This window comes from Panthera leo, chromosome D3 (assembly GCF_018350215.1).
Source record: "Panthera leo isolate Ple1 chromosome D3, P.leo_Ple1_pat1.1, whole genome shotgun sequence".
Classification (NCBI taxonomy): Eukaryota; Metazoa; Chordata; class Mammalia; order Carnivora; family Felidae; genus Panthera; species Panthera leo.
In genome coordinates, this window is record NC_056690.1 from 12789491 (window position 1) to 12802321 (window position 12831).

The following is a 12831-nucleotide window of genomic DNA, read 5'->3' on the forward strand; positions in this document are numbered from 1 at the left end:
TAGACCTTAGAAGGAAACTTCCCCCATCTCTATGTATGTACTGAACTTCTTATAAATGCGTCATTAATTACTAAGGCTTTAAAAAAATAACGTAGGCCTATGCATACTGCTCATGCAAAGTAGCTACACCAGCACAGCAAATGAGCTGGGCTCAAAGCCAGACAAGGCTGCTGCCACCGATCAGTTGTGTCGTTAGTTACTTTTAGTGCTCTGTGACTGACTGTTACATTTATGACAGGAAATATTAGCAGTTGGCAGGTATATTTAGGCATGCAACTTAAAAAAAGTCTGCTCTCTTAAGCTTCCAGGCTGAAAAATATCAGACAGTGGCAACGTGAATAAAGACTATTCCAACTTGCACCTACTTGTCCTTGTAAATCAGGATTGTCTTGCTCTTGTGCAACCAAAACAAAAACACACAAACTATATCACCATCAATCATGAAAAATAATAAAAGAAACCTAAATCGATTCTCCTCTCATCCATCTCTCTTTAAATTTTCATGTTAAAACTGACTTGATCTCACTGACCCAGTACAAAAATAAATGTTAGAAATTCAATTTACTATCACTTTTATATTAATACATTCTTTTTTGTCTTATACACTGGAGTCCAAAATTTAAGATTTCTTTGGCAAATGGTTTTGTTGATAATGAAAAGTTTAAAAACTGCTGGTTTATCCTGTCCATTTAAAAGAATCAGGGAATATCAATCTGCTTTATTCTTACTACCAACTCTCCCATTTTCTCCCTCAGCTCAGTTAGGGACATTAGTTCAACCCTCTTCCGTTGTTTCCTGTACTGACTGCTTTAGGAGTCTCTCACCTTTAAGCTCTCCATGGCCAAGCCGCCCAAGTCTGCCGATCACAACTCTCCAGGGTAGGGATGTCATTTGGACAATACCTATGCACCACTCCCATAACTTCTGTAGTCCAATTTTACGTGCAGATACTTTACTCCTCCGTGACCTACAAAAGAAAGAAGTGGGGAAGGGGTCACCAAATGAGTCGAAGTTATCGCTTAGTAAGACAAAACTCAGAAAATTCCAAAGAACCCACCCATCACACAGCGCCTAGTGCATTTAGACAGGAAAATCACAAAGACTCCTATCTGAGGAAAGGCACAGTATCGATTTATATGTAGCATAAACACGCAGGCTCCTCACCTGTTTGGTAAAGCAATATTTACAATACAAGTTTCTAATAATTCCCCATGGAGGTCAGTGCAGGAAGCCAAAAGCCAGCGCTGGTCATGAGACAGACAGTAGCCCACAAAGAGCACGTTGTACTTCTGGCTCGCCTCCCCAAAAGTCTCTCCCAGCTCCGTCTGCTTATCTTTAATTGGGGCCAATATAAAAGGAGGGGAGTAAAGCTGGATTGGACTGGGTCGCTGAAATCAAAATAAAAGTCAGTGTCAACATAACGCCAACTCAACTCAACATTTCCAACAAAACCCAGAACAGCACTTGAAACCAATAGGGAGTAATGACGATAGACTGCCCCCCCAGCAGTATTATATACGTAAATAATAACGGTAAAACAGAAAACAAAGATTGTGTAAGTGACATCAGCTAGGAAACCCCAATCAGACCAATGCTTCTTTATTAAAACAAATTACTATTTTAGTAAGTAAATTAGCCCAACTTCATTAGTCATCAAGACAGCAAAAATTAAAACCACAATGAGATACCACTATATACCCACCAGAAAGTCAAATAAAAAAGAAAACACTGAGTATCGGTGAGAGTGTGGGGCAACTAGAACTTTCATACACTGATGGTGATGAATCACTTTGGAAAAGTGTTTGACAATATCTGCTAAAGTCAAACACACATACTCTGTGACCCAATCAAATGGATATATATGTTTACCAAAGGAAAGGGATTAATCATAATAGCTCCAAATAAAAAATAACCTAAATACCCATCAACAGTAAAATGGAAGATAGACTGTGTTATAGTTACACAATCAGAATATCAAACAGTAAGGAAATGAAAAAACTACCACTACAAGCAACAGCATAGATTGATCTTGGCACTGAGTAAAAGAAGTCAGACACAAAAAATATATAAATTATGTGCCTCAATTTACATGACTGCTTTAAGTGAGAATACTGATTACTGGTAGAATGACTAGAAGGGAACAGGCTTCTTATGTTTTGTTTCTTGTGCTTGTCACAAGCTGTATTTAGTGAAAATTCATCAAGCAGTATACTTATGCTCAGGTACTTTTTAGTGTGTAAATTATACTTGTGTGTGAGTGTGTGTGTGTGTGTGTGTGTGTGTATGAGTGATTTAAGAAATCAAAACATTAGCTGTTACCAGTAAGACAAACAATGCAGACAGTTAAACTGTGACAAAATTTAGTTGTCACCATTATTTAGTTATTATACACATTTCAACAATAAACTAGAGTAGCAGTCAGCAAACTTCTATAAAGGAGAGATAGTAAATATTTTAGGCTTTATGGGTCTCTCTTCTTATGAGTATTCTTCTCTTTTTAAAAATGTAATAATCATTCTGGGGCTCCTGGATGGCTCAGTCAGTTAAGTGTCCGACTCTTGATTTCGGCTCGGTCATGATCTCATGGTTCGTGAGATTGAGCCCTGCATCAAGCCTGCTTGGGGTTCTCTCTCTCCCTCTCTCTGCCCCTTTCTCATGACCTCTCTCTCTTTCAAAAGAAATAAATAAACATTTTTTAATGTAATAATCATTCTTCTTCTTTTTTTAATGTAATAATCATTCTTATCCAGGTCATACAAATACAGGCTACAGGCTTGACTGCAGCTACAGTCATAGTTGCTGACCCCTAAACTATATATCTAAAATAGATACAGATATAGATATATCATAAAAAATAGTTAATAATGGAATTACAGAATTTTAAAGCTAAAATAAAGACCTGAGACAGAATCTAATCCAATTCCTTCATTTTAGGGATCCAAAACACAGGCCTAGAGATATTCAATAATTTGTTCAAAGTTTCAAAGCTAATCCTATCACTCATCCATTCATTCTCCCTACACCTGGAAAGTCTACTCCTAGGTATTTACCAAGAGAATGGAAAATATCGTAAACACAGACACTCGCGCACAAATGTTCACAGCAGTGTTGTTATTCACGATAGCTAAAAAGTGGGAAAACCCAAGTGTCCATACACCAAAGAATGAATACCCAAAATGTGGTATATCCATACAGTGGAATATTATTTAACCATAAAAAGAAATAAAATACACATGCTGTAACATGGATGAACCTAGAAAACATGCTAAATGAAAGAATCAGACGTGAAAGGTTACAGACTGTATGTTCCGCTCACATACAATGTCCAGAACAGGCAACTCTGCAGAGGCAGAATGCAGGCTAGATTCTAAGTTTATAAAGAAAGGCAATACCTCGATTTCTGGAGACAAAAGAAGAAACGAGTAGAAACAAATTCATTTTTTTTTAATCCTAGAAAACACGAATGGGTGAACTAAAATAGATAAACTGCTCATGAGAATGGAAAAATTAAAACTCAAAAGAATAAACCAACCTAAACAGCCAGAGACAGAAACTGTACACGACCACAGAGTGGAGGTGGCTGTCAGCTAAGCAGCTGCTTCTGATGGGAGCAAGGGACAAGTGTGCCATTAACTATAAAGGCCTCATTTTTTCCCTAAGCTCTTACTTATCCAAGTGAGTTTTTTCAGAAAAATTTTCATCACCAACTAAAATCAGCAGTTTTTGGTGTTTTTGAGTTTTTTTCTGGTGAAGAGGTATTTGCTGGCTTTTATTAACAGGTGATCTTTCATGCAATAAAAGTTGCGGGAACTGATTTTTGAAGGCTCTGAAAATTCTAAACATTGCCCTGTTCATCTATCTTCAGGATAAAGTGATTAGTGAAATAAAAAGAAGTGTACAACTTCTGTTTGGTGTTTTCAAGTTCCCCTAGAGGCGCCTATCTGTGGGAAGCAGGTGTAAGAAGATGGAGAGAAAAAGCACTGAGACCAGGGAGGGGAGAGCAAGCTCCTGTAAAAACATGCAGCAGAAAACGAGGGATCCCTGCAGGGTGATCGCACACGCAAACAACTGTGGTACCAGGAGAGCAAAGAGCCAGGGAAAGGAGAGAGTTAGTGATTTAACACACAGATTAGCTTCAAAAAAATAAGGAACAAGATAAACATAGGAAAAGTCGAGCATCGCTAAGTAAAAGTGGTAAGTGTGTTGCTGCCTCAGGACCTACATCAAAAAAACACCGAGAGTTCACCGGCCTCTTATCCCCCAAATTTCACAAGTGGAGAGAAGTACCTCCTCTGTTTCAAATTAGGAATCAAAGAAACCTACCACTCTTCATAAAGGCAGAAGGCCAACCAGGCAACCAACCGGCCAGGTTTGCACCTCCCGCGTCAGAGTGCTCTTTCCGAAGCTTCTGCTGTGCTACTACCTACCTCTGGGTTCTTGAGGGTCATCTCGATGCTGGCGGCAGGCCCAAATCCCGTGAGGGACTTAATGTGGATCTGTGTGGGCAGAGGGCGCCGGCACTGGCAGTACACCGAAAATGCCATGGACTTCAAGTACTGAATGTAGAAAACTTGTTCGTCCTTCATTGTCTGCAGCATGTACTGGCAAGGCACGATCTACACAAACACAAACAAAACCAGACACTGGGATCGAATGCGCCAACAGGAAAGCTGGAGGACAAGATGGCGTGAATTCTCTGCTGAATGGGGGCAGAGAACTGTAGTTCTGAAATACATAAGGGGCGCCTGGGTAGCTCAGTTGGTGGAGCTGCGACTCTTGATCTCAGGGTTGTGAGTTTGGGACCCACTGGGTGTAGAGATAACTTAAAAACAAAATCTTAAAAACAAGATACAAGAGGGGCATCTGGATCACTCGATCGGTCAAGCGTCCAACTCTTGATCTCAGCTCAGGTCATGATCTCACGGTGTTGTGGGTTCGAGCCCCGCGTGGGGCTCTCTCTGAGCTGACTGCACGGAACCTGCTTAGGATTCACGCTCTCTCTGTCCCTCACCTGCTCGTGCTTGGTCTCTCTCAAAACAGATAAATAAACTTTAAAAAATCAATTAAGTAAAATAAAATATATAAATGCCAAACATAATATAACTCAGTCTTAATTCCTTAGATGGCATAAAATCCTCGAGTACAAAGGTACACCAACAATTGAAGAAGAGGGTGCCATCTTGTCGGTCAAGTTACAGTTACTTAGAAATTACCCTGTTCCTTCGAGGGATAAATTCTCAATTTATTGTTGTCATGCTCCAAAATTTTACAATTTGCTTTTTAATGCAGTTCTCCTTTTTCTCATATACACACATAGTGTGCATCGTATCTTCGGGATTATTATCTAAGCATCAGAGACACAAACTTCACAACAATGAAAAACAATCCATCTGTTCTGGTAACTAATTTCGATATTTTAATTCTGTTAAGATGGCTTTAGTGAAAGTGACAGTAAAACAAAACCCAAACACCCAAGGCATCATTTTTCACCTATTATCAAAATCCTATACAATTACTGCACTATACAGCTGGCAAGGCTGTAGTGAAAGAGGCATGCTCACTCAGTGCTAAAGGGAATGTAAGTAAGTGTAACTTTCTTGGAAAGGAATCCGGCATTATTTACAGGAATCTATAGGTCTAAGAATCCACCTTAAGAAATGACCCAAACTGTGAAAAAGAGATTACACAGAAAGATGTTTGTTATAGCTTTGTTTATAATAGTGAAAGATAGAAACAAATTAAATATCTAACTGTATGGTAATAAATATGGAGAATATGCAGTCATTACAAACGCTGCTTGGGAGAATTTTCAGTAACATAGAAAAGTATTCAGGAATAATGTTAAGTATAAAAGGACTAAAAATAATACTAAAAGTATGATCTCAATTCTATAAACTGACATACACACAAAAAAGCTAAAAATACACCAAAATGGTGATGGTGGCTTAATCTAAAGGTAGAATTATGAACATCTTTTCCTTTACAGCTTTGTGTACTTCCAATGGAAAAGAAATCACAGACCTGTATTTACTTTCATAAAAACAACAACAAAAGCTAAAAATAAAGTTGCAGGCAGTTACCTGGAGAATGAAAGAATTTCTCATATGTTCGGGCAAATTATCCAGCATCTCCGTGTAGCAGCGCATCAAACTCAACAGCCAAAAGTTTCCGGAAGTGGAGTCTTCGTCTGCAGTGTAGGTGAAGGGGTCCACCATGTAAATGACCACAGCTGGAGGATAGGCTTGGCTGTCTGCAGAGTCGGGTTCAGTGGGAATTCCTATTCTTTCCCTTTCTGTGACACTGCGGAGAGAGTCACTTATGAGATGCACAAATAGATATAAATTACACAAAATACATCAATTCCTGAGGACACTGACCCCCTGGACAATGATTACAGATCGAATGTAGCATTGATACGTTTCGTATTATCCACACGAAGGCAAACCAAGCCCGTTAGCACCAAGAGAGATGGGAAAGGACAATATACCACTCCTTTAAATGGGAGATCTCTTTTTCGACTCCTTCTTTTCCTTGGGGCTACATTCTAAAAAGATGTTTTATGCCACTATTAATGTCAGTGGTAACAGCTTACTAATACTATATCATGTTCACATAATAATAACAGGAGTATTAACAGTACCAGCTTCCTATGAAGCTAATAAGCTTAATAACAGTAAGTTCACACGGAGTCTTGGATTTCTTAACACTGGAGCCACAGACTGACAGTCATAAGTTCCCTTTGGGAAGGAGGGAAACAGGGCGCTTCACGAGCCTTAGAGATGCAGGAGGTGAGGAGGGGCGTGGGGTGCGGAAGAGCAGGGACGGGGTCCAAGCCGAAGCCACACACCATCCACCGGCGAGCAGCGTACCTTTCTTGTCCATCCTGTGAGGGCTGAGAGGAGCTCTGCCCGGGCTCTGGGTCTCCGCCACAGCCTGCGCTCCCTTGCGTTCTGTCTGCAGAACCGGCCCCGCTGCCGGGGTTCTGCCCTCCGACGCTAGCACTGAATCCTGAAGAAGAGGTAGTGCTGATCTGGTTAACAACGGGGGCGGGGGCGGGGGCGGGGGCGGAGGCGGAGACCGGCGGCACAGAGGACCCGGAGGCCGAGCTGCCTGCCGCGGGGTTCCCGGAACTGCTGCTGGAGGTGGGGTTGAACGCACTGCCGGCTGAGGGCGCTGCCGATCCTGAATTTGAAGCTAGAGGCCCAGCGTTCCCGGGGGTAGCTTGTCCCTGTGCTGCTGCTGGTGGGGACTGGTACTTAGGTGGTATCAGCAGGCTGCCATCGAGCTGCAGAGTGGCTAGATAAGGTGCTGAAAGAGTACACGCAGAGAGGGGACGTCAGCGACACTCCGCGGCGTCAGACCCAATCACGGTTTCAGAAAATCGCGTTTTCAGGCTGTGACGCTCTATGACACCCAAGATGCTATCTCCACGCTGGAGCACAGGCTTATATACTCTGCAAACGTGGAGCTGAACACGGGGCTACGTGTGACAGTTCTGGTGAAGAGGCTTATTTGAAAACAAAGAGAAAATTAACCACTGGTAAAATTTTCCTTTCGGACTGAATCTGCCTTCACCGCAAGCCGCGAGGCCGGGGTCTCTTCCGGAGCCATCACGGCGTATACCACGCTCCTATGCACAGCGGGTTTAGAAGCTTCCAAGACTCTCTTGGGAGTGCGGGTTTAACTTAAGCAGTTAATACCAAGTCCTGCCGCTAAGTTTTCAACATGTGGAGTAAATTAGATATGACTTCTTTAGGCAACTTTAAATTGCTTTTAAAGAATGTTGTGCACGTAAAAATGAGCATTTAACGACCCAGAACGCAGAAATTAGACCTAAACAAATACGGTAATGGAACACCAACATTACCTGAGATAAAAGCAGCAGAACGCTGCTTCCCAAAGGGTGGCAATCTGCTATTTTACTTCTCAGATTCTACTTTGCCAAACAAATTCCCATTTACCTAGGTGATGGCGGCAAACTTGCGCATAAAGTTTGAGTCTGGAATGATTGTCATTCTCCTCGCTGCTCCACGGCTGGTTAAACCACTCGCTCACAAGCTCATCCGTCAGCTTCTGTGCCACAGTCTTTCCCACGCGCATGATCCCATCTCGTAGCACTTTGCAGATGGGCTTGTGCTGCCCAAGCCGACACATCTACACCACAAACAAGACCGTTACTTACAACAGGAACCATGCCTGTGCTCGGGGGGGGGGGGGGGGGGGGGGGGACGACATTCTCTACCACACACGCGGGAGTACCTCGCGTTTTCTTTTCGCATTAACACAAGCACCCAAACCCACGTTCTGAGCTGGTCCTTTCTGCTCGTTAGAATGTGTGCTGAAACTCCTATCTGCCTCTCCAAAACCTGGACTGGCCCCTCTCAAGAAAAATAAATGTTTCTTCACCCAGCCAGTTCCTCCCGCACAAGGGAAGGTCGCTGAGTACTACCTGATTGCTAATGGTCAAATAAAGAATTAACCAGATTCCTGCCTACTAAGGCTGACTGAGACATATGTCCGCTAAAACCTCTTAAGTAATCCCGACTCATAATGTTTTCCCATAAGATAACATTAACATTTTATGGGCCATCTGTTACACTGTTACAGACATTTGGAGATCACCAAGAGCAGAGGCCACTGAAGCAGGGGATATGCTGATCACTTTTTAAAAGTAAATAGTTGTTTTAAGCACAATGAGATTCTGTTGTTAGTCTCTAGCACACTAAATGGACACTTGCAGCCAAGAATTAATACAACACACCTGTGAAAAGTAAGCTACTTAACTATCTATTCAACAACAGGAGAGCCCATATCATCCCTTATTACAGCTGATAACTGAAGGCCTAACTCAGGCCCTACAAAATCCTCTAGCATACACCCTCGTAACCAGGGACACACTACGACCAAACGAGCAGTCCTAATAAAGCCATTGGGATCTAAAAAGATCCCGCGATCCTTTTATGTTTTGTAACTTCTGTTGAAGGCTTCGTTCAAGAGAAGGGCCGTGCTTTAAAAAAAAAAATTGCTTACGCAAGTTTTCTGTGTTACGGTCCTTATGATTTAATATTATTACACATCCACGGACCAGGCACTGTGTAGAAATTACTAGATCTGAGGGTTTCCTCCAGGGGCTTAACTGATGCCATCACCTCAGACATTACCATCTCCTCACTTCTTTGTAGCAAAGACATAAGTTCACTATTTCATGTGTACCCATCCATTTCTAAATAGCGAATGTTCTGTTATGACATATTTTTGAAATTCAACTTGGCATCATATTTAACAAACACCCTTGTAATGTTTATACTATGCCTGTCACAGCTCTTCAAAAATACTAATTTCATTTAATCTTGCCAAAAATAAAGATATTAGAAGTATAAGGTACAAAGAATTTAGTGTACGTATACTCTGGCTGAAAAAAATGTGGAACTTACTCTTCAAGATACACATGATCCTAATTTTTCAAAAGCAATAGTATTTCATGTAATAAATATACAAAATTATCTACCTGGCTTTTAAATTATTATGGTTATTATTAACCTGTATCAAAATTTTAGTATTAAGATGAACGTAGTGTTTAAATACATAACACACAACAGGGACATGATTCATTAAACTCGTCTTTTGACACAGAAATCTTCAAGCTAAACATTTTCATACTGTTTTCAGGAACACCCCCCACCCCCCCAAGCCCTGCCCACAAAGAGATGTGCTTTCTTTTTGTAAAGGCCATCTTGTGAACAGCCAGAACACCCGCCCCTGGTAAGCAACACTCTTAAACTCAAGCACATAAATCAGGAAAAAACAGCTGACAGAATTGTACATGGTGTGGTAAGGCCAGTAGAGCAAAGTCTTCTAAATCTAACAAAATGTACAGCAAAGATGGGAAAAGCAATTTACTTCCGGGAAAACTTGCCAACTTAATTCTCTCCTCCATCCTCCAACTATCTGCAAATTTCCTTTGAGATCTCCTTTGAAGATACTTGCTCTTTAAAACTCAGCCACAGCTAGAAACAATCTGAGGACTCATGTCCCAAAAGCGATTTTCGGGTCGTGCTCACCTCATATACAGCGCTCAAGTCCCTGAAGAAAGTTTTGGCTCCTTCGAGCAAGGCCTCGTTTTCTGGACACACCACAATATAGGCAACATCCCGGTGGCCCCCATATGGGTCCAACAGCAGCCTCTCCCAAAATGGCAAGGAGAACGGCGAGATGGTGAGGAAGTCCTTGTCATAGCCTACCAGCAGGGTGGGGATGGGCAACGGCTCAGGAGATTCTTCGGAACCTGTAACGACAGTGCAGTTCAGGAGGGTGCTTCCCACAACCGGGACACCTTAGAAGGTCCCCGCTGCGTTAGCATTAGTTCTGGCATCAGAAGTTTCCTTGCAGGTTCACAGCGTAACTCTCAACAGTATTCTTCAAATCCTCTAATTATATGGCTCCTGATGAAGGACCTTACTTAAATGAGTCAGAACATGCTTACAGAGGTTCGAGAAGATCAGAGGGCAAACTAGAACAAGCTAAAGTTAGTTTTCCAAGCAGCACTACATCGTTTCCTTTAAGCATGATAATCCCGGCTCTGAAGAAGTTGACAGAACTAATTCAGAAGTTCATCCAGATGAAAATACAATGAGGATCAGGAAGGTGAGGAAAATCTAATGGATACTCTACTTAAGGATCATTTTCCTCATTGACCTTGTTTCTGCCAAGGATGCTAAGAAAACGTAACTCCAAACTGACTTTAGGAAAGAAAAGAGATTATAAAGCTTAACAGTCGTGAAAAGAAAGATGCTACTTTGTCAGTGAGGCGAGGACTTGGCAGTGACTAAAGCTGGTTTCTACGGCAACAACCTATGAAGGAACTGAAAGAGGGAAGAGGTTCTACCGTAGGTCCCCCGTCCTGCCATCTTGTGGAACTGCTGCCAGGTTAGCGGTCCCTGCACATGCTGGATGTTCTCCCAGGTCCTGCCCGTGCGCTTCTTCTGGATGGCGTCTTGGAGAAAGGGCTGCAGAGACAACAGCATTCGGACCACATCTTGGGAGGAGAGCATACTGATGTCCAGCACTGGAAGAGAAGGGACACGGAAAGGAACAGAAATCGTAAGGGGGGATCGACACTGTCCTCTTTCCTGCCCTAATTCTGGACCGGAGTTACAGCCCATGACAAAGATAACACTGGTGGCACGTTCTATTTTTACTAGATTCTAAAATGCTAGACTTACCTGGCAACAGTAAAGGTATTTTATTATTATAAAGTAATTTATAATTTATTATTGGAAATAATAAAAGGAGAAGTACGTTACTCTATATTCAAGAGGCTAACTGTAGAACTGCTTTGAAGTAAAAAGATGGATAGACCTGCTCTTTCAAATCATATGAACCCGTTTCCAAGGTTACATAAGAAACCCTGTAAAAGTTTCTCAATTATCGTATTACTTTTATTTACAAACACTGATGTTCTGGATGTGTTAAGTGGGGGGGAAAAAACCTACACAGAAGCTTTTAAAAAACTGTTAAAAATGCTCCTACTGTAAAACATTTTCACAAAACACTGAGTGCACAAAAGAGAACGGCGACCTTGCACGCAGGCAGAGGCACAGGGCACCATGGCGAAGGCAACGCCAGGACGAGAGGCCATCCACCCAGAGGAGGGTGGGACTCAGGGCTTCAGAACAAACATTCTTCCTACTAGGAGGAGGGGCTCTTAACAGAGAATCTGAGAAACCTCTCAAACTCTATGCAAAACCCTGCATGCACGTACAAATGCGTACTCTTTCCCAGGGAGGAACGTCCATCACGCTCATCGAATTCTCAGAAAGATCCGATGAAAGAGCTCATCAAATTTGAGGTGACCAGCTATGAACCCACACGGCTGCATACCTAAAGACCTTCCCTTACTCTTCCTTTTCTAGCTGACTAGGAAAGGGACACGGTTGGAAATCTAAGATTTACCTACCCACTAAATCTGAAACACAGGGTGCTTAAGACATTTTGAGGTGTATCTCCTAAATCAAACACAAGTGGCAAACCTAAATTTCCAACACCTCCCGAAAGAGCCGGGAGGCCCGGCGAGTGTGGGCTCGGAGCCACGTTCCTGCACAGACAGCCCTGCCGGAGCGGTCGGACAGCCGCCCCCTTCCCCCGGCTCTGCTCGCTCTCTCCTCACTTGGCTCTGCTGCTTGCCTGACAAAGGAGCGATGGCCATCGCCTTCATCTTCGAGCCTGTGCTGCCTTTTCTCCTTATAGTAAAGAAAAAAGTACTTCTTGTACCCACGGCTCTATCAAAAGTTGGAAAAAGACCGAGAGAACCACACGTTAGAGAAAAATAAAAGCAGACGCACTTCCGTGGGGCTATTCCTGTGCACACGGAACAGGAAGTGTGCCGTGCGAGACAATCGAGGGCGCTGCTGTCTGCAGACCCGGCTCCCGCACCGTTCACTTCCATCAGCTGTCGGGTACTCTCCAGCTTCTGACTTTGAAGCCCACACCTCCCTGCAACAAAATCTGCTATTTTTCATATCCAAAGATGACAGTACTGATCCACCCACAGAATGCTTTTCTGTCTGAAGGCTACTGTCTAGTAAAAGGAACCACCCAAGATAATCACCCACATTTCTGTAGGGGAAAGACTGCACTTTCTTTAATTCATAAATTCATCCCACAGACATTAATTAAAGGCCTGCTAAGTATAAGGCACTGTGCTCAAACCTGAGCAGTTACAGAAGTGAGTGTCATCCTTGAATACTTCCTTAGGAGTCTCCACCTACCAAGAAGCCTCCTTGCTTGGCTACTCCGAAAATGCCTATCACCCCTACTCTGCTGAGCTCTATC

The 12831-nt window shown here is 42.6% G+C and overlaps 1 protein-coding gene across 5 annotated transcripts in view; it reads right to left on the reverse strand.

Annotated features, from left to right (window-relative positions):
• MED13L (mediator complex subunit 13L) overlaps positions 1 to 12831 on the reverse strand; it is a 301789-nt gene that overhangs the window by 12150 nt on the left and 276808 nt on the right. For all 5 annotated transcript variants that reach the window (XM_042910866.1, XM_042910865.1, XM_042910868.1 and 2 more), the window contains 8 exons: positions 10886 to 11065; positions 10062 to 10285; positions 7962 to 8154; positions 6870 to 7308; positions 6081 to 6300; positions 4428 to 4616; positions 1165 to 1388; positions 825 to 967 (listed from right to left, as the gene is read on the reverse strand). In XM_042910866.1, the coding sequence (XP_042766800.1) occupies positions 825 to 967; positions 1165 to 1388; positions 4428 to 4616; positions 6081 to 6300; positions 6870 to 7308; positions 7962 to 8154; positions 10062 to 10285; positions 10886 to 11065 (1812 nt within the window). The remainder of the gene's footprint in view (positions 1 to 824; positions 968 to 1164; positions 1389 to 4427; positions 4617 to 6080; positions 6301 to 6869; positions 7309 to 7961; positions 8155 to 10061; positions 10286 to 10885; positions 11066 to 12831) is intronic.